At 47.2% G+C, this 24,739-nt stretch overlaps 2 protein-coding genes across 11 annotated transcripts in view; one reads left to right on the forward strand and one right to left on the reverse strand.

Moving 5' to 3' along the window:
• Positions 1-6,613, forward strand: part of LOC107315443 (sodium- and chloride-dependent GABA transporter 1-like) — a 38,306-nt gene extending 31,693 nt beyond the window's left edge. For both annotated transcript variants that reach the window (XM_015865841.3, XM_085521275.1), the window contains one exon: positions 165-6,613. In XM_015865841.3, coding sequence (XP_015721327.1) covers positions 165-278 — 114 coding nt within the window. In that variant the 3' untranslated portion in view covers positions 279-6,613. The remainder of the gene's footprint in view (positions 1-164) is intronic.
• IQSEC3 (IQ motif and Sec7 domain ArfGEF 3) overlaps positions 6,308-24,739 on the reverse strand; it is a 100,072-nt gene continuing 81,640 nt past the window's right edge. For 4 of the 9 annotated variants that reach the window (XM_015865756.3, XM_032445420.2, XM_032445422.2 and 1 more), the window contains 9 exons: positions 21,785-21,907; positions 21,016-21,182; positions 19,198-19,337; positions 18,357-18,482; positions 17,136-17,235; positions 14,928-15,089; positions 14,072-14,164; positions 13,620-13,663; positions 6,308-11,399 (listed from right to left, as the gene is read on the reverse strand). In XM_015865756.3, the coding sequence (XP_015721242.2) occupies positions 10,962-11,399; positions 13,620-13,663; positions 14,072-14,164; positions 14,928-15,089; positions 17,136-17,235; positions 18,357-18,482; positions 19,198-19,337; positions 21,016-21,182; positions 21,785-21,907 (1,393 nt within the window). In that variant the 3' untranslated portion in view covers positions 6,308-10,961. Of the gene's footprint in view, positions 13,537-13,619; positions 13,664-14,071; positions 14,165-14,927; positions 15,090-17,135; positions 17,236-18,356; positions 18,483-19,197; positions 19,338-21,015; positions 21,183-21,784; positions 21,908-24,739 lie in introns of all 9 variants that reach the window. The other 5 variants (XM_015865773.3, XM_085521238.1, XM_015865766.3 and 2 more) reach the window with 4 other exon arrangements.

The raw sequence follows: 24,739 nt of genomic DNA on the forward strand, positions 1-24,739 counted from the left end.
AAGCGGGGGGCTCGCATGGCCTGGCAGCAGAAGCGGAGTGGTGCTGCAAGGGCATCCCCTGCCATGTCATCATCCCCTCGCACTGGCATTGGGGTCGCCCCAAGGCCAGAGACCGGAGATCCCAGTCTTCAGCTGACACCCTCTCTCCCTTTGTTCCTGAGCAGCGTTTCCAGCAGATGACGCAGCCCCGGCAGGATGTGCAGGATGTGCAGGTGCAGAAGAATGGCCTCCAGATGAAGACATCCCTGAATGGCAGGGGATCAGATGCTGCTGTCTAGGAGGAGAGCTGGAGCTCCTTGCCCTGCCCCATAGCTGCCCATACCATGCTGTCCTCCAAGCCCCTCTGGCACAGCCCACTGTCCCCAGCTCTGCAGTGGCTTCACATGAGAAGAAGACCCAGCAGAGGAACTCTAGCGCCTCTCTTCCCCCTGGCTGACCCTGCATCACATCATTGACTATCTCCATCATGCAGCACTCTGGCCCAGGCTCTCAGAGAAGAGTAGCCTGTAGCCTCTCGACCAGAGGTGATGTTCCTAGAGAGCTTATACTGATGGTTCACTGTTTTGCACTTCATCTTTGCACTTCCATGTGACGTTCCTACACAGCACGTCCCATAGCACGCAGCCATGCTTCATGCTTCACCTCAGAGACCCACTTGCCACCATATTTAAATCTCAGATGGTGATCAAATGATGTAGCATAAAGCAGTGCTAGCAAATGCATCATTGGAAGGGGTATGGCAGATCAAGTGAGGAGCCCTGCATGTTAGTAGCAGTAAGACATAGCCCAAACTGAAGAAAGGCATCAGGACAAGATGCAACACTCTTAGGTACCATATTTCAGCCCTGCACATCTCCAACCATTACCACCTACCCAGCAGGTTGGCCCCATGAGCCACTGCCAGGCACAGAAGACAGCCCTTCTCTCCTGGAGAGTCCTGCCCTGTGCAGCAGTCACACCTTTAGCTGAATGTACAGGCTGGATCTGGTAAAGCTGAAAGTCAAACTCTAAGAGCTGCAATCACAGTTCATCACAATTAATCTCAGCTAGTTACAGAAGTATCATTCTCCCCTATCCTGTAATTTTATGCACTATAGTGTATCTGAAAATTTGTATTCCACTTTCACCTATGTTTATAAACTGGGCAATAAAGGAGCCCACCCTTCTCATATCCTTCGAGAGGGACATCCGTGCTGAGGGCAGTTCATAGAATCACAGAATCACTGCTGTCGCTCTTTGATCTTTGCATGGACAGCCTTTACTACAAACCCTGCTTTCACCTGTGCGTCCCAATCACATCACCTCCCTCCCCTTAAATGTAGGCCAAGGTCTTCAGAAGTGGGTAATGGGCAAAAGAGTCGATGCTTGAGTGAGGCCCTAAAACGGTGAAAGATCTTGATTTTCTAAGAGTATTGGGGCAGCCCCAGCCTGAGGTAGAGGAAGCTGGAATCAGCAGTCTTTACTGAAACTCTTGGCCAAGAGCTCCCTTGCACATGCAGGGCTTTATTCCTGGGGCAGCAGAGATACTACCCTGCACTTGAGTTCTCAGTGTAACACTATTCAGTGAGAAATAGCCATCCATTCAGCTTCCTGCCCGTAATTTTCTCTTTGGCTCTTGCTTTTGTCTTGCTTCCTTTTGTTCTCTTGCCACATTTCTTCCCAACTTCTACCCACCCAGTAGAAATGAACTACTTCAATGAGCTTTGTCCTCCTTATTTTTTGCTGGTACTACCACCAAATTGCAGTTCTCCCTCCCTTCTCTTCCTTCTATTTCTACCTGTGTTCCCAGCCTAATTTCTCTGATCCTCTCATATGTCCTCCTTCCACCCCTCCCACTCTTTTCCCTGCCTGTCTGTGACTCAGCATTGAGTTCACTCAGCACCTTCCCCCCAGCAGCCCAGTCCCTAAGGTCCTGTACCCATCCCAATATCACAATCACAACCTGTTCCAGCTGTCTTATTTCCCTCCATAGACCAGAATGAGCAGGTTTCTGACACCAGCTGAAGAGCTTGTGACTCCTGTAGCCCCATCTCCTGCCCTCCTGCCGCCCCATGGCACTCAACACCTGCTGGCGCTTGGTAATCCACCCAAAACCTCTTAATTCTAAGGAGCTATTTAGGGAGCTGTGCTCAAATCCCTTCAAAATCCTCTTTTTCCTGAGGGCTGCGAAAAAAAATGAATGCCTTTGCCCCCATGCCCCATGCTGCAGCAGCAGGAGCTGTGGGCAATGTAGAAGGCCTTAGGATGGCTTTGATGTTGCTCAAGCACCACAACCCTGGAGATGCAGGGTCGATCCCCCCCAGGACAGGGGAGCTCATCCTGCTGCCTCCCCCCAGTGTGCTCCAGCAGCTGGTCGTGGATGTGTGAATGTGTGTGTAAGGTGTGCAATGCCACACAGACACTGTGTGGCACCGCCAGGTTTTGGCTGGGTGACCACTGCTCGTAGTCTCTCCACTTGTCTATTAAACGATGCGTTGGACGCCGCCATGAAAATGATGCAAGGTCTGTTCCACTCCTCACACACCTTTCAGGCCTTTGGGAATGGGAAGGGGAGATGAGAGACTTTGACTGATAGCTGAGAGATGAGGGCTCCTGTGGGGACTGGCTGCCAGCACCCCTCTGCCTCTGTGGCCTGTGCAGCAGCCCTTGGGTCAATCCCTGCCACTCCTTCCTGCCCTTTTTTCCCCTTCCTCTTTTCTGTTTGGCATCCCCACGATCTCCTGTCTCACCTTCTCCCTTCAGGGAGAGGTATATGCATTTTAATAACTTTCCTCTTCTTTCTGCATCTCTAGCAGCACATTCAAGTGGTGCTTATGCTCGGAGGTGCAGGCAGACTGCAGCATTCACACTGTCACAGCAGCACAGACATTGCCATCCTCAGCCCCTACCTGGCTTCACCCCACCCAGAGTAACCTCTGAGCTGGTGTCAGTCCCTGCCATGGCCCTGGAGACTGCATCTCTGTGGGGATGGGACAAGAGAAGGAGAGGGATGAATGCTTTTGGTGGCAGGTGGTCTCATCACCCTTCACCCTTGCCTGCCCTCTTGATGGCACCACCATACCCACAGCTGTGTCCCCTTCAGCACAAACACCTCTATGCATTTTGGTCCCATAGGATGGAGAGAAAAGGAGCTGACATCTCTGTCCTGTCTGCACTTCTTGTCAATGAAGGGATTAGGAATTATAATCCCCGATTTGCATTTTAAAGCGGCTTTTCAGCTCTGCGGGGAGCCTCAGCCCAATGTCCCCGAGGAGCCCAGTGGCACAGCCGCTGTTACAGCCCCAACAACCGCTGTCACAGCCCCAGCCACAGCCAGGGGTGTGTAGCTGCATGGTCCCCATGGCCACATCGGCACCGCTTGCCCCCAGTCCAATGGTCCTAGGCCCCAGCACAACTGCTGCTGCGGGGGCTTCTCTGCAGAGCAGAGCCCAGGGTCCTGTAGTGTATGAGTGGAGCTGCTCCCAGGACACTGACTGCTAAATCACATTGGTCCCCACCATCCCGTAGCCCCCAGAGGCTCCCACTCCTTTCTCTAGCCCCAGCCCTCTCCAAGCAGTGCATGCTCCCTTCCCTGCACTTTTCCCCTGGCTCCTTCCTTCACCACATTGGCGACAGACCCATGTGAAATGTTAGCAAGCTGCTGTTTGCTTCTTTTCCTTGGCATCTCTACTGCCTTTCCCTCTGCTAATTGCTGCAGCAGTGCCTCTTCTAGGGCAGGCTGACAGATGGCCGAGGTTTATCTTTGAACAAGCCATTTAATAAGAGCTCCCGCTTTTCCTTTGCACATTTCTTCCCCAGCCACATGTCCTGGGCTGCTGCTCAGGCTGTCCTTTTCACTGGGGATGCCAGGAGATGTGGCAGAGGCTGAGGGCTGACGTCAGACGACAGGGGTCACCAGGCTGAAGAGCTGGGAGGCAGAGAGAAGCTGTGAGCCCCCTTTGTGGCAACATCCAAGAAAATGTGCTGATGATACTAAACTGGGAGGTTCTGCACCAGAGGGTGGTGGGCATGGCACAGGCTGCCCAGGGAATTGTGCATGGCCCCAACTGCCAGAGTTCACACAACTTAAGGCCCCGCTCCACATGCTTGAGAAGAAGCCCTGCTCATGGGTTCCATGGTCTAAGGCAAAACCCACAGCTTTTAACTTTGGCTGCACTCAGTAGTTGCAGAAAAGATGCTCCAAGACCATCCAAGTGTGATAGAGCTCCTGAACTGATGGAATCACACAGCCCTGCTTGCCAAGTTGGCCTCTTTCTTGAGGAACCAGCTTATATCCAGCTGTCTTAGGTAGGGCGGCAAAGTGAACAAGGCTCTGGCTGCACTCAGGATCTGGCAGTGACTCTACAGCCTCTCCCTTGGCAGCTATGGTGACAAGAAATCTGAACCTTGAGGGAACCGTGGAGATGACTGTGAGCAACTGTCCCCAGAGCCCCTGAAACCCCAGCACAGCTTTCTAGGTGTTGTAGAAAAGGGCCCGTAGTGTCTTGTATGCAACAGTGGTACTACAGGCCCTGTCCCTGATAAGAGACTATGACGTGGCAGTTTTGGGCTTGGGGTAAGGCTCCTGCTGCCTACTGTTCCCACAGGGCCCCAGTGCCTGTGTTGGCCTTGGGACAAGACTCTGACCCAGGGCAGGAGACAGCAGGGCACACAATGCTGAGGTCAGCAGCACCTCTCCTGCACCTCCTTTGATGGGTAGGGTAGGACATGTTTATAGGAAGCACATGAGGGATGTGCTTAATTTAAAGTCCCTCTTGAAAGGAACAGAGAAAACTCAGAATTATCTGTGGAAAAGAGTGGCAAATGCTGATCAGCTCTGAATGCACCAGGGCTATGCGATTTGTATACTATGTAGACTAAATAGCTATAACTGTACTGATGCACTATGACAGTTGTGGTGTATGCTTTTTGGGTTGTAAACTCTTTGTATTGGCACTGCCTATGTGTGCCTGCACACTATCCACAGCAAAGGGTCTTGCCATCTTCCTATTAACAATAGCTAGTACATGCACAGCACAGTAAGGTAGGAGTATGACATATAGACAATCTGTTTTTATTGCTCTCATCTTTACAGCCAGGTGTGTGATCTAAACATCAGGCGGAAACTTCTCCAGATAATTTACCTGTTTCAAAACATCTTAGAAAGTGTGTTGGATGTGTTTGGGATGGACCGATAGATACTACATCTGTGGCACACAGAAACAGAAATGGAAGCCTCTGAATCCCTGGGGATTCCCATCCGTGTCTCAGGGATCTCTGCCCTCCCAAGTGTTTCACCACAGGCCCGGGGATCTGAGGGATTCTTTGAAGCCAGCAAAGAATGTGCAGCCCACAGGCTGCTTCCTCAGCAGGTGTAGTCCAACCCCAGCTGCAAAAATGTGGGCTGCTGCCCCCCACCCGCTGCAGAAGAAAGCTGCTTCATGTGCACGAGTTTGTTTCTGATCATCTCTCATCCCTGCGCACAGCTTCACAGAGGTTGGTTTCATTAACCCCGGGGTTACGCCTTGTGTAAATATGCATGTATATCTGATTTGCATGGAAAATGTCATTTTCCCTACACGTCCCCCATCCAAATGTTAGTTGAGCCTGAGCTTGTGTAACTTACTAAGTGTGCTGTGACGGTAACTGCAGCCTGCACAGCTGTCCTGCTCGGGCAGAGTGTGGCTGCACACACCTGACATCTTGTACAACGTGTTCAGCCGCGTGGATAGCAGAGGTGCCTACACATGATCTGCCATATAGTCTTACATGTTGGCAGATGGTGTGTGCATTAACGCGCAGTGTGTGCTGATGTCTCTGGGTGAATGAGTTTCTCTGCAGCCAGCTGGCGTAGGACACATGCATTGGCACATGCGGTGCACAAAGTTGCTCTCCTTGCTGCAGCATGCACACACGGCAGCATGCGCTTGGCACGGCATGTGGGCTCCTTCCCCAGCATGCAGTGTGGGCAGAGAGGCTGGGGCTGGCCCTGCTGCACGCCAGCAAGGTGCACAGGAAGGAACTGCAGTATGGAAGGCTTAGCCTTTCACCGTCCTGCTTTCCTCTCTGCCTCACCGCACGGGTCAATTGCACATTGGACACAATTATTTCTCCCTGGTTTCCTCTGGATCCGGTCTTTCGAGGGCCCTGAGCATGGAGCTAACTGATGAGAACATAGCAGTGGCCACAGAGGGCTGTCCCCAAGGCCAGCAGGCACTCAGCAGCCCTTGGGAGCACAGCCTTGGTGTGTCAGCCATGTGCCTGCGCACACCAATGGAGTCTGGGGACAAGGGAGGGGGTCGAGGCAAAGAAGACATTGGCGCACAAGTGACATATCTCAATATAATTTCTAAAACTCTATTATAATCGAACAGATAAAATACCTCTGATCTATTTCTGTTGGTTTGTTACAAAATAGCTGTTTGGACTCTTAGCTAGGTGTGACCACACCACTTTCCCCAAAGGAAGCTTTTCTCGGTGATATTTACAGCAGAAAACAGGTACAGACAGACAGGTGCTTTCAACAGCCTACACACAGGTAACACGTCTGTTGTTAACTTTGTTTTTTAAAGACACATTCAGATGGGGTGGTGACTAGTGCTGAACAGCTGGGTGACTCCAAAGCTGCTGTCCCGGGCATGGCTGTAGGGAGCGGGCAGGACGCGGACAGCTCGAGCTCACAAACACAGTCCTGGAGCCCACAAGGGCACAGTGAGGTGGCGGTAGGGGGAGGCAGGACCTGCTCAGCAGCTCTCAGTTCAAAGCAGAGACTCTTCGCAAGCAGCTGGATACAAGGCTCAGATTCGTTTCAGAAACCTCACCAACATGTGCAGGTAGTCGCAGGTTAAGCCTTCTGAAAAGCATCCAACCAAACTCTTCCAGCTCAAAGGCCCTCGAAAGCGTCCAAATCTTGAAGTATTTTTTGTGAAGAAGACTGACTATCGGCGAAAAGCTGCTGGTGGACCATGCTCACAACTTTCACCTACAGGGATGTGTGAAAACACAAGCAGTGCTTTGCAGGTCTTGCAGAAAACACTAACTGCTGCTACCACAGTGGCCCAGTCTACAGCATTAAAAGCACAACAGCAGCAGACAAACACTGCATTAAACTCAGCTTGTTTGTGCTAAGCCTGATCCTACTGCCAGATTTTTCCCACCCCTTTGCTCGTGCTATAAACAAATCGATTTCACTGGACCTCCTCCAGCAAGAGCAAGAGAGAATCATGACAGTGATGGTTTGCACAACACAGCTGTGAGACCTCCCTGACACCTTGCTCTGTTCCACCTTCCAGCAGAGCCACCTTCCTGCTTGGACACTGAGCACCAGACACTTGCTGCAGAATGCTCTGCATTGGCTTTCTCCTTTCTCCTCCCCACACCCCTTTTTTAATATAGAAGGATAATAACTCAGCAGCAAAAAGCCACCATTCTTTAGGGTTGATCCGATCTCTGCGGCGTCTTCCTGCCTGATCCCACCACCCAAAGGGTTGTGCCAGCTTCACCATCAGAATCACGGCAGCCAACAGCTGGAGATTTTTCTTCGGTGAGCTGCAGTGCACGTTTTGTCCTTCACAAGGCTGTCACTGATATGCTTATTCTTGCCTGCGCCCTGTCAGCAACTAGTTTGTGCGCAAGGGTGTCTACTCGTACCACGAAAACTACACTGCATCTGTGTCTGCGCTTGCATGTGGGAGGGCTGTGGAAGCAGACGACACAATAGATCAGATGAGGTGCTGACATGCTTTAAAGTGCTTGTTATCCTTCTGGACCAACCTTCCAAGGGAAAGCAATCCGTATTTTGAAGTGAAGTCCGAAGGGCTCAGCTACACAGTAGAACTTAGGGCAGCCTTTTCCACCTGACCCTGAAATGAAGAGGTTTGGTATCTCTCTGGCCAATCCCAACAGAAGATGCAAGAAGACAGCAAAGGTTACCTTTGCTTCTCTGCTCAAAGCTGGAGGCCAGCAGTAGCCTTTGCAGGGTCAGGAAAGGGGATCTGTCTTGCCCTGAGAGACGGTTGTGCCTCAGGTATTTGGGCACTTCATTTAATTCACATCTGTGCTTCACCCAGCACTATGGAGGGAGTCTCAGGGAAGCTTCCTTCCTTCGTTTTTTACATCCTCGTTGCTTTCCCAATCAATTATTAAAGCAGCAAATCTCTCTTGTAGGAACTTCATAGACATTATAAATGTTTTATCCCCCCAAAAAATTATTTCATCAAGTACCTCAAGGTTTTTGTTGTTGTCACTTCGTGTTAAATGTCAAGTAAAGCCTAATTTATTTAACACACACACACGCACGTACAGACCACTGAAGTGAAGTGGTTCATTGCGCTCTGGGAAAAAAATAAACAACTGAGTACTGCCATTCCTCCCAGGCAAGGAAGTGACTGCTGGGAGGGCAGGGCAGGGCTGCTGCCTCTTGGATACCCCTTTGTACCTCAGCAGGAAGCTGACGTTGAGCTGGGCAGCCAGGGACAAACGGTACACATAACAACCTCAGTGGTCTTTTCCAACATCAGTGATTCTATGATTTGGAGATTCTATAAGCATTCCCATGAAGCTACGGGTGGGTCAGATGAGATCATGGCTGCTGTCTCATGGTGTAGTACCACTTGGGATGGATCCAGCACCAGGCCAGGGCAGCCATGCCTCACAGCTGGATGCAGTCTGAGGGACTGAGCCCTGCCTGGAGCCATGTGCCCGTAATGCAGGCAAGGACCTTACTGGCTCAGAAAGGTGGAGCATCCTTGTTGTATCTGGAGGCTGCGTAGGAGAAAACTTCTCTGGTCTGAAGGGAGGCCGAGCTTCTACTCAGGACTTTCTAACAAATCTTTCAGTCTTCTGCTTCCACAGGCCTCCCTGAGGCTACGCCTGTTTGTTCCTGATCAATACATCTGCTACTGCATGTAAAAGGATCAGCCTGGTGCCCAGCTCCAGACAGCTAAGTAAACAACCAAGACAGGTCTGCAGGCAGATCTGCGTGTAGGTGTCAGCAAACCTGGAGCTGAGCAGGCCCCTGCCCTGGAGGACTGGCCAGCACAGGGAAGCCTTCACCACAGCCCATCCTTGCTTCCTTAACCCCAGCTGGGCATAAGCCCAGGTCACATAAATGAATTCTTTCATCCGAGTGCTTCAGCAGAGCCAAGGACATCCAAAGAGCACTGCTGGGGATGCAGGCCCTAATGCATTCTTTCACTGGTAATAAACCCCAGAGCTGAGAATCCTGGAGTATTGCTGCTGTGTGGATTTTACCATACAAAGTAAAATATGTATTTCCTGCATGTCTTCGCCATCCCTTTTCCCTGACATCTTACACATCGACACTACTGTCAACATTCCTCACCTCCCCTCACACAACCAACAACCAGCGCTTCTGCCTCAACCTCATTCAGGAAGGAAGACCATTTCTTTCTTTCCCTCTCAAAATAAAAATAAGGGCCCTAAAAGGCGTACTGTCCTATTTTAATATCCTAAAGTTGATCTTCTTAAGCCTCGAAGGGAGAGAGAATGAGTGAAACCAAAGCCTTTAAGCTAATTAATACCTTCCCCTCCCTACTGCTCAAAAAGATTTTTTTTTCTTCTAAAAATACAGTCAAAGCTCATTTTTAATGCTGTCTTCTTTCACATCAATGTCCCCAATAAAGAAGAGAAGCTGAGCTGTCATCTCTATCTCAAGATCTTCCCCTCCCCTCACTTTGAAGCTGGGATAGGGAAGAAGGGAGGAAAAGGGGCCTTGGTGTGCAGCTTTCCTATGGAGAGGGCTGAGGGAGGCAATGACATAACTAGGCAAGAGATACAGATGGCAGCTCATGTGAGTGGGCTCCAAAATACCTTTTCCCCCTAGCACAGGAGGAAGAGGCCAAGTAAAGGAACCACCCACCCCCAGGAGGTGAAGGTAACACTTAGGTTTGCTTTTAAAATGTATAAAAGCAGACAGGAAGGAAACACAAAACCAGCTAGAATGAGAAAAGCAGAGGTGGGTCTGTTTCTTGCTAGAAAAGACAATCTTTGTGTGTGCATATGTGTGTGTGTGTCTGTGTGTGTTTTGAGGTGGGAGGCCACCTCTTGGTGCCATCTCTTTGGAAAACTGCTCATCCATCCCAGGGAAGATCCCTGGGCTTAGTCTCTCCCTTCTGCTCTCTCAGAACTGCTTAGTGTTTCCTTTAGTAAGCATGCGCCATACATACTCTACCATACAGGTGTATTTACACATGATGTGGTCTGCTAGATCTCAGCAGAGGTCTCTGGTACAATGCTCCAACATAACAGAAACAAAAAGTTTTGGTGTTCAGAGTGAGGCCATCTTTGTGTCGTACTGCAGCTTAGGACAGTCTCTCCTCCTCTCACGCTCTCTTCCATTCTTGTGCTCCCTTGCCTGGAACCAGCTGCTGTAAGGAGATAATATTTGAAGAGCGATGAGGAGAAAGCATGGCAAGCAGAACAGGCTCTCAGCTCCAGCTTAGCAGGCAGCAGCAGTGGTGGCAGGGGGAACTCCACCCCTGGGAGTGCCCCAGCATCTTTCCTTGGCACGGGTGAGTCAGTTTCTCTCTGAGGCTGGCGAAGTTTCAGGGTGGGTATAAACCTATGGCCAGGTAAATGCAAGGCAGGGAAGAAGATCAAGGAGTAGCAAACGGAAGACACAGTGCCTAGAAAGCAGCAGGTCATCAAGCCTCTCAGGAACAGGGCAGCAAAGTGCTACATGGGGATGGCATGAGCACAAGAGGCCAGCGGGGCTGGCAGGGTGTGAAGATATGTAAGCATGTAGGTTGGCAGGTTCTATAGATGGCTCCTCATGATTAGCATCATCTTCAGGGGAGACAGGGTAAGAGTTAGCTCTTTTTTTTTTTTTTTTTTTTTTTTTTCCTTTTCCTTTTACTAAAAAATAAATCACAAACTAGATCTCTGTAGGCAGAAAGGGTCCCAGGGAGGCAGTGGGGTTGGGAAGCAGGGGAGTCTGTGCTGTTCTGGTGCTGGTGGTGTGGCTACACGAGGCTCCGCGAGCCACTGGAGTACCTGCGCCTCTGAAGCAGGGAGCTTGGGGGGCAGTACTGGTGGGGGTGGTTGTAGGGAGGAGGTGGAGGTGGCAAGGGAGGCTGATGGACCAGCTTCATGGGGGTCCCAGGGAACCCACTGCCCACACCGCGCCAGGGGGTGGAGGTGCAGGAATCAGAGGTGACATAGCGTGTCAGAGTCTGGTTGAGGGCCGGCTCCATTCGAGCGAGGCACGGCTTGTCCAAGACAATGACTTTGACAATCTGCTGGCACTGTACAAGTGTCCCCGCCGAGGCGGGGTGCGAGGGCACCACTGCTGTCTCCAGCCGCTCCCGTGGCATGTTAAGACGCATGCTGGGCTGCGTTCCACTCTCGGGCCCCAGGGCGGAGTTGTGCTGGTACGTTTGAAGCCTGTTGTGAATTGACACCTATTTTAGAAACAGTCAAAGAAGCATTAAATGTTACAAGACTTTTCCCATCTGCTGCTACTGGCTGCCCTGAACCCCCACCACCATTCAGGCTTACATGCATCGAACCCTCCCTCCTTGAAAAAAACAGAACAGGCACAAGCCCTGGCTGCATCCCTCTCTCCCAACAGCCCCATCATCCTATCTAGGACTCAGTGCCCCTGTCCTTTCCATCACATCCAGGGCAACAGGGCTGGTGTTCCCAAATGCAGTGCAACTTTGATTATCCAAACAGCATAGGGAACGCAAATCATCTCAATGAGTGGAGGCATCCATAAATTCTTGTGAAAATGAATAGACCTCAGCAGTCATGCCTTTGTCCCCAGCAGCAAAATGAGGGGGCAAAAGGGACAACCGAATAGCGAGGTTTCACATAATCAAGGTGGTACATTTCTGCAAACATGATGGAAGCTGAATCTGAGATAGAGAGACTCGAGCCTTTCCCAGCTCCCTGCCTTTCCGAGTATGAAGTTACACCACATGACTGGCTAATCTGTTTACAAAGGAAAAAAAAAGCAGAAATCTGACATACTCTAGCAAAAGGCAGCTCCCTCTGATCTATTTGATGGTTTGTCAGTGAAAGGAAATGATTTTCAAAAAAGAAAAAAGAAAGAAAAAAAAAAGCCCATCTAGCTCATACGATGATAAAAGAAATTCATGATGAAATGGCAGCAGATTAGATAATCTCAAAGAAATGGAAATGCTCCTCTGCTGGCAGAGTACTATGTGGGCAATGGGAAGGGGGAAGGGGGGAAGGAGGAGGTCATCAGGGTCCCCACAGAGAGATGCTGACAATAGAGTCACTCAAATAAGAGAGCTCATTGAGACCAGCTTGAAAAGAAAGCTGGTCTGGACTAGATATCCCTGAGATGGAAGCACAGCAGTAAAAGGGTGCTTCCTGGATGGTGACCAAAGTCATAGTTCCTCCTGGCAAGGACATAGGCTGATGGAGTCACTAGAGCACAGCAAGGTTGCTGTTGAATGTCAGTCAAATGACAAATCCTGAGTAGGATACTACTGCTTGGAGGCTGGTGCAGCACTTTCAGCAAGGCAGGGGTACAGATGGGCAGATTGGGCAGTGGGGGTGCCCTGATGGTCTGTATGTTGGAAAGCAGTCAGCAACCATGAAGGAGGAGCTGTGGAGTGACCAAGCTTCCCTCCATGCTCGAACAAGGATGAGCTGTTTGTCTCTACACAAGCATGGAGGTTGCTCAGGCCCACTATGCAGCAGGGCTGTGTCAGGACTTATTCAGGCAGTGAAAAACACCTTTGGAAAAACTGGTTGTTGGGCCATGAAATGCTAGTGACATTAAAATACATGGAAGTCATTCTCCACAAGAAAACACAGTGCCCAAAAGAAATTGGAAGTGGGCTGGGAGAGGCACCTTGTCCAGATAGGGGGTGTCTGCAGGGAAATGTGTGTTCTTCAAGGAGTATCAGTGACACCCATTCCCCACAGAGAAGCTGAACTCCTCAAACATACTATGACAAGAAGGGAAATAAGTGCCCTGGAAAAGGGCAAATTCAGGAAAATGGAGATATTCCAGACATGGAAAATATAGGAAGTAGTGAATAAGATTTTTAGTGTGAAGACAGCATTTTTCTGTTTCCTTACAGGCAGTGGGAACATGGGTGTCTGTGAAGAAACAGGCAACCCATGGGTGCTAGACATCCCTGAAAAGATAGAAGCATACAGGACAGCCAAGCTCCCTAACTAGGAAGGTGAAGCTCTGGGAAAAGTCCCTGATATAAAAAGGCCATGCTTAATCCCCTTCAAGGGGGATGGAGAGACAGCTGCAGAGATTATGCAGGAAAGCTGGGCTGCAAGGGAATTTGCATGTGATGCTGCATGGAGTTAGCATGTTGGGGAAGTCTTTAGTGGGGTTCTCATTCTCCCCATAAGCAGTGGGGTGGGTTAGTCTACAGCGTTTGGGAGCTTGGTCCATGAGGGATGTTACAGTTATAAAAACGGATTGAAAATGCTTTGAAGTTTAGTTTGGATTTGAAAGTTGTATTACCCGTCCTAGCAGTAACTTTTAATTGTATCTCTGGAAATTGGTAAAATTGTCAGTCTGGCTGGGGAGGCATTGATTAATACCTGAGAAAAGAAACAACAGAGAATGTGAGAAGAGCTGAAGTGAGAGAGAATTACTTACCTCAGCTGCTCCGCACTCTACTTACCTCCACTGTGCTGTCCGAGACCTTCTCCCCCAAATCCTTCTTGCCTTTAAAATAAAAGAAAAGATCTCATTCATGAGGTCTGTTCGTCAAGTCAAGAGCTGGCCCACATAAGGTGGCCTGGAAAGCTCAAGGAAGAGGTACAGGGCCCACTAAGACTCTTGACTGCAAGATAAATTGAATTCCTCTTTCAATCCATCAGCATGGCAGTTTAGGGGAGACCCTTATGGGGTCCTATTCTTAGGTCTTGATGTTGAAGTGAGTTGGTAGCCTTTCGTCAATGCACTTGTTTCTGGCTGGCATGCAAGAACACAAAGCTTCTACAAAGAAGCTGCCATTGCAGAAGTGGCAAAAAGGACTCTGGAGGAAATAGACAGTGCCATTACTGTGTTGCATTAGTTTGAGGAAGGAAAAGTGCACCATGCTCTTTCAAAAGAAATTGGCTGACTCTTTACCTGTTGGTGAGCTCTGCTTGGACTGTGGTTCTATCTGGGCTCCATTGCTCCGTAGCGAGAGAGTCTTTGCCCCTTGCTGTTTCTCCAGCTCCCCTGCAAGACAGATGCCTGGCAGTGAGTGAAAAGAGGAATGCATGGAAGAACCAGGAAATACTGAAGGACTAATGTGGGAAGTCAGCAAGAATTAATGTAAGAATATGACAAGAGTCTGTCAAGAAATGAAGGAGAGAGAAACAGCTAAGAGAGAAACAAAAACTGGAGAGAAGTTGAAATATGGAGAATCTTACATAAGACCTTTGTGTATGACCTGCATTTATAAAGAATAGGTTACTGCTGCACTGCTGATGTTGAGCTACTTGGGCTTGTCAGTTTATACATGGGAACACCATTAAGGTCTACCTGGACCTTACCCTGTGTAAGACAGGCCCCGGAATGACATAGTACAGACTGCTTTTCTCCCAGATATCCCTGGATTGAGAGGACAATTCTTCTAAAACTGTCATCTATCCTGTACTTCCCAGATATCTACAGGTAGTATTTGCATACTCAGAGGTGTATGAGATGGAGAAGTCTTCTGGGTCTGATAGTCTAAACTTCTCTACTTAAGTCTCCTGTCTCATATACTCTAATTGATAAGGACCGTAAGTAGTTCTTCCCCTTCTCCTGCTGGTGAGCGCACAGAAAACCTGGCTTCTTTTTTACTCTATTAGTGAACATAAGAAAAATCCTGGGAAGACTTCTGCATCTCATCCTCTTTGTCACTGTTCCTGAAGAACCCACTGCTTTTACATTTTCTCCCTTGCATACACACAGAGTATGATGGCATCAGAGTCTCAATTGTATTAGAGGTCCTTACATTCAATGCGTATCTGCTCCAGCTCTGTCACTTCTGCTATTGACTCTTTCAGATCTTCCACAAATTTCTGCATTTCCTCAGCTCCCAGAGCACAGAAGTGCAGTACCTGCTTCTTCTCTGAGCCCGAAACTGGAGTCACCAGTGTGATGCCATGGGGGTAATCTGTGAATAAGATGTGTAAAAATAATAGAGAGGCATTAGGAGAGGACAAGAGAGAGGCAGCAGGCATCTTGCTGGAGAAGTCTGCTTTTCAGTCTTTCCAGGACAGAGAATTTCAGTCCAGAGGAACTTAAGATTTTGTCAGACTACAAATTGTGAGAATCTGCAGCACTGCAACACTCCAAGGGAACAGAATGGCCAAGGTGCAGCAGCAAGGCAACTTACCACCACTACCACAGTGGTGCCATAGCCAAAAACCTCTGTCTCTTCGTTACAGTTAATGTAAGGTCAGTGCTAAGAACCTGAGCACAGAAATGAGACTACAAAGTCTTCCTGAATCTGCAGAGGATTTAACAGCAATAATTTTTCTCCTCTGGGAACTGCAGCCTGAGAAGTTGGCTGCAGGACTCAGAGCCATTAATATCCTTAGATACAGGACTTCTCTCCAGTCTCTACTTCCACCAGCAGGGAACATAGCTGCAGTGTCAGCATAGCATGGGTAGGGAACTCATCATGCTGTGCAGAGAGTGCAGTAAAGATAAGGGTGTGGGTTTGCATGTCTCTGCCTAGTAGTCCCAAAAGGCAAAACACTCTGTCAGAAATGAAAATGAAAAGAAATGCCCTGAGAGTGAAAAGAGCACAATAAAAGGCTTTATGATTTAAAAATCAGGATGTGTGCATGGAGGAGGTGGCTGCAGATTCAGCCAACAGAAGCTGGAGAACAAAGGTACGCAGACAACTTGTTAAGCTTGTGACCGGACTCTCTTTTGGTCATTGAAAAGTGGGTTCTGTCTCTTTTTTCCTTCCCCCTCTTCTTTGTCTACATTTAGTTTCTTTCTTCACCTGTCATGCTTTCTCTTCTCTACTGCTCCCATGCCTTCCCCATACTCTTCATTAGAAATCTTTACCAAACAAGTCAAAGGACCAATCTGCTGTTCTCTGCCAGCCCTTAGCTCCCTCTGTTTGTGTCCCAGTTCTCTTTCCCCACCCTGTGTTTTGTCTCATCTGTTAAGATCACAAGTTCTTTCAGATATCTGCTTTTCTTTCTCTGCAGACTATAAAAGAATGCCTTTGCCAGCACTGCAGGATTGTCATCATACCACTCAAAGTAGATTCCAGCTCCAACAATGTGTTGTGGGAATGCCCAATTATAAATGGTTCTTTTGTACATTGAGAAACATGAAAAGTATTGTGTGCTGTGAAGGGCAGGGAATTGAGATGATGACCTACACTGTCCATAGGGCAGAGCAAGGATGTAAGGAATTCCGTATAGCCTCAGTACTGCTACAGTGTTCCTTCCTTGCATCACATTCTTCTAGTGCTCACAAAACCCTCAGGAGGCATAAAGCCACGCTTGCCTGAGACCACTGTGCATCCCCTTTGCCTTTGCCAGCAGGAAGCCTGCCTGTTTCTGGAATTCCTCCACCACACAACCAGCTTCAATCATGACACATCATGGCTCTATTCCCAGACCATCAAGGTCAGGCTGACTAGGGCTGGCCTCTCGCCATGCTTTGGTGGGTGCTGTTCCAAGGGCTCTGCTTCAATCTCAGGAATCTCAGCACAGCACAGCACATCATACTGCAGGATGGCAGCAGCAGCACCTGTTTTTTTTCAGTGTCAAAGGTAGAGGTGGGTGTTGTGACTTTGGACACAAGTGGAGAGGAGCTAAAGGTGACAGCAGCCTTTTTGTCAGCGAAGTTCTCCTACTGTTGGCTCCTGAGAGCTAAGTGTTGTGTACCTTAGGATCAATTACCTCATTCTTCCAGATTAATGCCCTCCCTGTCACCATGACAAATCAACTCATTTCATTGAAATTAAGGTCAGCCCTTCTGCCCATGTTTAGACCAAGAGAGATATGAGAAGCCTCTTCTCATCACACTGTATTTGCACAGTAGTGTCCTCAGCACCAAGATTGTTTTTTTCTCTCCTTTCAATTTAACCCTGATAGAATCCCTGCCCTGATGAAAGATCTCACTGGGGTACGCAGCCTCTTCTTCTCCTTTTTCATGCCAAACCCTTCAGGCTACTAAGGAGAATCAGACTTACATTCATTCTCAAAGAGATGGAACTGCATGCCCAACAGGCCAACAGACTTGCAAAACGTGTAGGTCGAGGAGCTTTTCTTCTTGGGGCAAAGCTTGAGGATCTGTTGGAGGAACAAACACATCATTGGGCAGGGTGCTGGTGAGCAGTGAAGCAAGAACAATACAAATTACTCAAAGCACAAAAGAAAAAGATTTTTACAAGCTGTGTTAATTGTACATGGGATGAACACCTGGTGACTGACAGACTCTTAGCCCAGAAAACTGCCTGGCACTCTGTACTTGCAGCAACACTTTGAAATTCTGTATGTGTAGCCCTGGGCCCCCTCAGGTTCTGTTCCCCAGGAATACTAGGGATGATTTTTGGATGCCCATATGTCTGACTTTGCAAGGATAATTTTTTTTCACTAAATATCCTAGGTCTGGAAACCAGAATACATGTGCATGCTGTGTTGCCCTTGCTCCCTCAGCACTAGTCATCATAGATCTGATTTATCACAAGAAATGGAGGGCTAGCAAGGAATAGACCCTCTCCCCAGGTTCACAAATGGTTGCAGAGGAATAGGTGAGGGAAGTTCTCTAGTCCTCTGGGACAAAATGGCTTGGCTTTGGCTTTACTTTTGCAACATCCACAGTTTCCTTTAGACATTTAACTCAGGCATTTTCTGCCTAAAGCTGAATATCTTTCTTGACTGCATCCTCCTTGTCTCAGCAAACCTGTGTTCACCCTTGTAACTGCTTGAACTCAGCAGCAAGATCCCTAGAGCGGGACACTTTTTAAAGTATTGTATGCATTTCAGGCTCCACTAGGTAGCACCTACTTTTCTGCAGCCTCTGCAATAGTAAAAGGTAGTGGTTTAAACACGTCTGGCAGGAAATTTTTAAAGTGCACAGGAGTGCTCTGCCTAGCATAGTACAAACAGCCAAATAAATGTACTTTGCTCTCACTAAAGAACCTTCCTGGTAGAAAAGGGATGAGAGACAGCAATGACATTACTTGGCTGTGGGACATGACAGTTTGTCTTTTCAAGGGTCAGAAGAGTTTTGGGTTTGGGATGTTGTTAACAGGGAAGGATCCAAAGCTGTGTCTTGTGGTCTTGATGGATCAGGAGATGGTCTGTCCTTAGGATGGGGGAAATCGATGTTGTGGACTGCTTTTATATTTCTTCACAGACAGTCAGGCTAGTTTTATCACTGCATTGCCTAAATGCCAAAGCACACTCACCACTAGCAGGTCATTGAAGAGAAAAACTTCCCTCTGGTGAGCTGCTTGCTTCTGCACTTTGTTCACATCAGTCACTTCATACAAGCGGCTGCAGCAGACCAATCGGCGATGGGGCACAGAGAGAACCTGCAGAAGATCCACAAGAGTGTGTGGAGGTTATGGGAAGGTGCCCATAAGTAGGTTCACCAGCACTCTTAACTTACACAAACCTGCCAGGTGACAGTGGCACAAGAAGGTTCTGCCCACTCTGCCTGCTCTAATCATTTCCTCACAACCACTCCTCACCATCAGTCATCTTGCTGATCCCATAACAAAAGAGAGCCTTCAAGACTTGGATAAATCAGGGGAGTAAACAGTCTGTAGGCAAGCCACTTGTTCACATATCCTATCTTCATATACCTCTGTCTACAAGTCACTGAGTGACTGTTCATCCTTTCTCAGCCCACTGGACTGCCCATGTGCTTCCTGGACAGTCTGCATTTGGAGAGTCTTGTAACCTTCCCTATAACTTTGCCTTTCACATCCTACAACCTCAAAAAGGCTGAAAATTCAGAGCACTGCAGAGCTATCACTGAAGTATTGGCAGGCAGGATCTGCATTGGCAAGCAGGACCTCCAATGAGATTCTTGGGCATTACTGCACTGGATAAAGCAAACTCAGGCCAAGCAAATCCCAAAGAATTAAGAAAGAAATAGATAGCAAATGAGAAGGTGTTCAGAGAAAAATGCAACCAAAGGAAGCATTATGAAAGAAGAGGGTTGGAGAAGAAAACAGCAGGGAACAGTGATGGAGATGGGTGTGAAAAGGGTGATTAGGTGCCAGCAGGGTTATGGGTGCTCACCGTTTTCATTCCAACTATGGACTTCTCCACCTTGGTGACATAAGTCACATGGTCCTCATTGGATTTTAGTTCTTTCTGCTGGATCCTCTCATAGATCCCCACCACCAGCTCCCGTGGGATGTCAGCACCATCATCCACTCCTGCAAAACACAGAAAATGTTGAGCAGAATAGGCAGGGAGAAAAGGAAAAGGTAGAACTGTCATCCCTGACAGTCAGCTGCTGCCTCTGCTCAGTGCAATGTTGAGAAGACAGAAAGGAAATAGATATTTTTTTTCGTTTAGAGAGTCTTCTTTCTTGGTCTAGCACACAGAATGCACCAGCAGCAGAGACAGTTGCGTCTAATACCAATGCTGAAGATTTCATTATTCCATTGCTCTGCATGGTGGCTTCTTTCCATATGTTCCCTAAGGTTTTATTGCCACAATTTCACATTCATATTTCTTGGGCCACTCAGTAGCAACCCCTGCATTGATCTCTTATTATTAGAAGTGCTAGGCATAGAGGATATCTGCAATGTGATCCAGCTGCTCCTCCTGCCAATGCAAGCCTCAGATCTCCTATATACTTGGTAAATTTCAACATTTTCTTTCTGTGGTGTCTCCTATGCATGATACTTCCTTGCTATTCTATGTGATTTCTCTGCCTGGGGTCTACCCCTTCCTCATTTGTATTTGCTTAGCTAATTCTCCAAATTTTGCTATTTGACTCTCGAAGAGTCTGGCAGAAAAGTTCTCTTTCTCCCTCCCCTGAGCCAAACACCACAAATTGCCAGCCCTTCCTCCCACACTGAATTTCTTCAGTCATTTTACACTGGTTTTCTCTGCTTTCCTTCCAGCTCCCTGTTCTGAGGCAAACTACGCTACAGCTGGGGAATTGCCTAGGAATGGAGAGGCATTGTCCTCTTCTGACTCCCTTTTTCATGACCTTGCAAACATTGCCTGAATTCTCTGTGTTCACTGTCTGAACAGCTGTAAGGACAAGAAAACAAGTAGGAGCCCATAGAAGTTCAGGCTCTAGATGGAGATTTACACTGGGAAAACTTTGAAGGAAGTTGATCTGAATTGCAGATGTGAAATAAGAAACACTTGGAAGATGACTGACCTAGGAGTGAGCTTGGCTGGGAAACTAGACTTTGTCTAGACATCGTGTCAAAAAGGCAAAACAATACTGAGCTGCATTAGCAGAACTGAAAATGAGGAGGAGGAGGTGGTTCTACAGATGAGTATGTTGTGACCACATCTGAAGAAATGCTTTTAACAACCTATTACTGAGATAAGGAAGGACCTTGAAAAGTAGAAGAAAATTGATTTGGGAAACTGATGTATTAGAAATTGCTAAGAGGTAATACATGCATGAACTCTGTCAGGCTTACAGTTACTGCAAGCAATTGCAAGCAATTAAGAAAAAGAAGATTTAGCCTGAATAGAAGAAAAATGTGTTCATATATTTAAAGCAACAAGGAGGGGAAGGGCTTGTTTAACATAATTGAACGGGGTCTAGGAAGGATGGAGATGAACAACAGAAAAATGTAATAAATGGACTGCTTCCAAACAGTGAAAACCATTTAAAGACGAAACCATCTCTCAAGGAAAATGGTTAGTTTGTGAAAAGGCTGGACAGCTTTCTGCAGAGGACAAAGCAGAGATTTTCCCATTCCCCAGCAATGCAGAGGACATTTCAAAGCACTCCACATCTGGCTTACAGAGAGCACCAGAAGCCCCGGAGAAAGGCACTTTGCTAGATTTTTGCTCCCTTCACTGGGGCAGGATTTAGAGAAGCAGGAGGGCAAAAAAAAAAAAGCCAAGTGGGATGCTCACCTCTCAGATTGCGAATGAAGTCCTCCAGCATCATCTTCCTGTCAGGCTTGATATTGGGGCTGTACATGTCCGTGTTGAGAAGAATGATTGCAAAGGCCAAGATGAAGATGGTGTCTGGGTTGTGAAACTGCTGGACCACATCTGGATTACACATGCAGTACCTTTGGCTGCAGTAGGAGGGATGCACACACTTAACATAGAACACTGGAGTCCTCTGCTCAAGGGTAGCAATGACTTCTTCATGCATGGATCAAATTCCTCCTTCCACTCCAGCTCTCACACTAATGAGAAGGAACTGCTAGCACTCTAAAGGCCAGTTTACTACCAACAGCTGAAACTGGCCACTAAAAGGTTTCTTGTTCTCAGAAGCCAAAAGAGCAAATGACAGTAGACAGACTACCCAACCTGGGGTCACTGCAGTGGTAATACTAGTGTCTACTCCAGTCTGTATTGCTAAAGGTTCCTCTGGATGCAACAAGGGAACAACCCAGCATCCTTGCAAGCCCTAGAGCTGCTTTTCTTGTCAGTCACCAATAAACAAGGAGTCATTTGCTGGCAAATATGGCTGGACTCACTCTGACCCTTTGTGCCCTTCATGCCACTGGACATCCATTAAGGATGTGGCTCTGTGGCAGCAGTGGAACAATCAGCTTCTTTAAAAGAGAAGTCCCTGGCCATTCATTCCATTTGTGCTGCATGTTTTCTGCCTCGGGCACGCTCTCTGCTTCCATCAGTTGCAACTGTGTGGCCACAGGGCTCTCTTTCTTACCTGAAGGCCTCAATTAGCCGCTCGACCTTCTGTGCCTCCCCCTGCACACGGATGTGGGCCTGGAATTTCCGCAATGCTTCATCCAGCTCCATGCCTGAGAAGTCCATCTCGTCCACCACGCAGCTGTGGGAAGGGGACATGACATAGCCTTTGTAAGCACCTCCTCCTAGGCAGGATGCCAGGTTGGCTTGTACAGTGTGGTGCTCAGGTTGAGTTTCCAAGGGAGATACCATGGAACAGGTCCTGAGATAGCACTGTATTTATGTTGGTATTTTCCATATCTGTGCAGTTATAAATATATAGACAACTATAGTGGTATAGACATTTAGACTCCTATATACCAGTGTGAATACAGAGATAAATCAATCTGTCTTGGCCTCTTTTAATTATCTGGCAATACTTCACACACTGTCCATTCCTAACTCCCTCCCAGCATGAACACTTGTTTACCACCCATTTATCCATCCTCCGACTGCATCCACTGTACTTATCTTCTTCTCATCTTCCATTCAGTCAAGCACGTATCTGCATTTGCAACCCAAGTCTTTCTTCTCCACTCTTCGCTACTACCCAAATGCTGCAGCAAAAATATTCACTACACTTGTAAAGACCAGAGGCCAATGTGGCCTCAAAGAAAATGTGAAATGGAAGCTCTTGTACAGAACACTAAAACATCAGCTGGCTTGAAACATCAGGGGGTTGGAACTACATGATCCTTGAGGTCCCTTCCAACCCAGGTCATTCTGTGATTCTGTGTGTGATCAAGGGTGTTTCTGTCCATTTAGCCAGATAGCAGGATCCTCAACAAATAATTCTGTCCTAACTACTATTAATTTCACACATTTCTATTCTTTCCACACAAACTTTTCTACTTCCACCATAATTCAGAGCCACGCTACCCTGTCAGCAAAGAAAATCTTTCACCTCACACACTGGTATTGCTTTCCCTCAATAGCAATACATTGCACTCTGGAAATTCATAGCCATCCTCAAATATGGGGATCATTCCTCTCTTGCTTCTCATTTACATTCTCATCTTACAGAAGTGCCACTGCTAATCTCAGAAATCTACTACAACTGTTCTTTCTCTCTTCACAGTTAAGTCCTCAAGTTCTTATCAAGTGGTACTTTGGTCTTCATTTGTAAAATACCTTCTCTATGTGGATTCAGCACATTTTGCTAGCAGATTCCTCTTATCTATGTCCAGGTCATTGCTACAAACATTCACCAAAACGCTAGGCTCAGGAAACTCCTCATAATCTCCTTTAAGTCCATCTTCCTATTTCTACAGAATAGGCACTAATGTCTGCATAAGCCAATTCTCTTTCCCATTCATGATTCCTTTGCTAATATCTTTCTCTTCTACACTCAACTAGCCATTTCTCGTGTCAAATACTTTCCTGAAGTATTTAGAATTATCTTCTGTATGTTCCTTATCTAGAAAACCAATTATTTATCAAAGAAAGACAGAATTAATCTGTTCTCCACTGGCGCTACTATGTACCATTTACTTTCTCGTCTGGTATTATTTTTTCCCAGAAATGAATTCTCAAATCTGACATCATATCTGAAAGACGAAGAAATTCACAGGTGCCAAAATTCCATTTTATTTAAATTCTTCCTTAAATACAAAGATACTAGCTCACTAATATTCAACAAAATTGCACCACCTGGACATCACAAATATATTAAAAAATCACATTTTCTGCTTCCACACCCTTCAAGTGCTAATTCTACCTTTCATCCCATTTCTCTCATCCTCTGTGTTACATTTAGTTTGGCTTTCTCTTGTAAAGGGTAAACTGATCCCAGGTTTAGGGCTGGGAGGAAATTTTCCAAAAGACGGGTCATCTGGGTCTGCATGAGGAATGTAGAGAATGAGGGATGAAGCAAGTAAATTAAAGGGAGAGGGGATTAGCTTCCTTCCAGATTCTTCCATTTGCTAGAATCATCCAGAAATTTCACCAAACACGCTTTTGCTAATAAAAACATATGCTGTAATCAGGTTCTTCTGCTTTCTTTCTGTGATATCCTACAGATTTTGCTATTAGTCTTTTCTACAGTTCTGCAGTTTGCTGTAGGCTGTTGTGCAGTATTTTGTGAACTAGGCTGTTGAATGTCACAACAGCAGCCTTGCTAGAACAAAAAATTATTGCCTGTATCTCTCAGATGGGCAAGGGATAAGATTCAAATGCTCAGAGAGCTCTTTTTCTTGTGGCATTCCCCTGTTCATTCAAGAGCTGAGATATCATTGCTTAAGTGGAGTGACACCTACAGAGTACCTTACCAAAAGCTCTGTCTGAACTTAGGGTGTTCAGTATCTTCTATGCAGTAGTTATAATCTCAAACAAGAAACATGGACTCCTTCCTTACACAAATTCCAGATAATCAAAGCATAGAAGCATCTAGTCAAGAGAAAGGGTAGAGAATCAATGGGGCCGCTCTCAGAGGAAACCTCACAGAAATTCTTCATTTTCCTCTCCAAGAGGTGGACTGCAGAAACACTCACAAATTGATTCTGGCAGCAGTGAAAACTCACTCTAGTGCCCCTTTCCTTTGTTATTTTTATTTTTCTCATGCTTGCACTCACTTGTCCCTTGGGTTGACATCAAAGCATTCTGCTTCTTGGAATTTAGCTTTGATAGTAAGAAAAGTTTTTCTCTGGTTAGTCATTATTGTGTTCACAGCTGCAAACATCTCTGCAGTTGGACTTCTGTTATTATTTTTTAATCCTTTCTGATACATGATGTTTCTCAGCATTGACCCCAATGATTTTGCTATTACTATCTGCTTCCAGACGTGTGAAAGCAAGAGTCCTTGCACATACCTTTAAGACCTGCTGAGGTCATCCCAGAAGACCAATACACCACCATTACACTGTTATCTTTTCCATCCTCCCCCACTGATAAATCCTTCCCCCTCCACACAGAATGGCCATCTTTTATTTCAAGTCTG

This window comes from Coturnix japonica, chromosome 1 (genome assembly GCF_054131305.1).
Source record: "Coturnix japonica strain WE chromosome 1, WE-NBRP24, whole genome shotgun sequence".
NCBI classification, from domain to species: domain Eukaryota; kingdom Metazoa; phylum Chordata; class Aves; order Galliformes; family Phasianidae; genus Coturnix; species Coturnix japonica.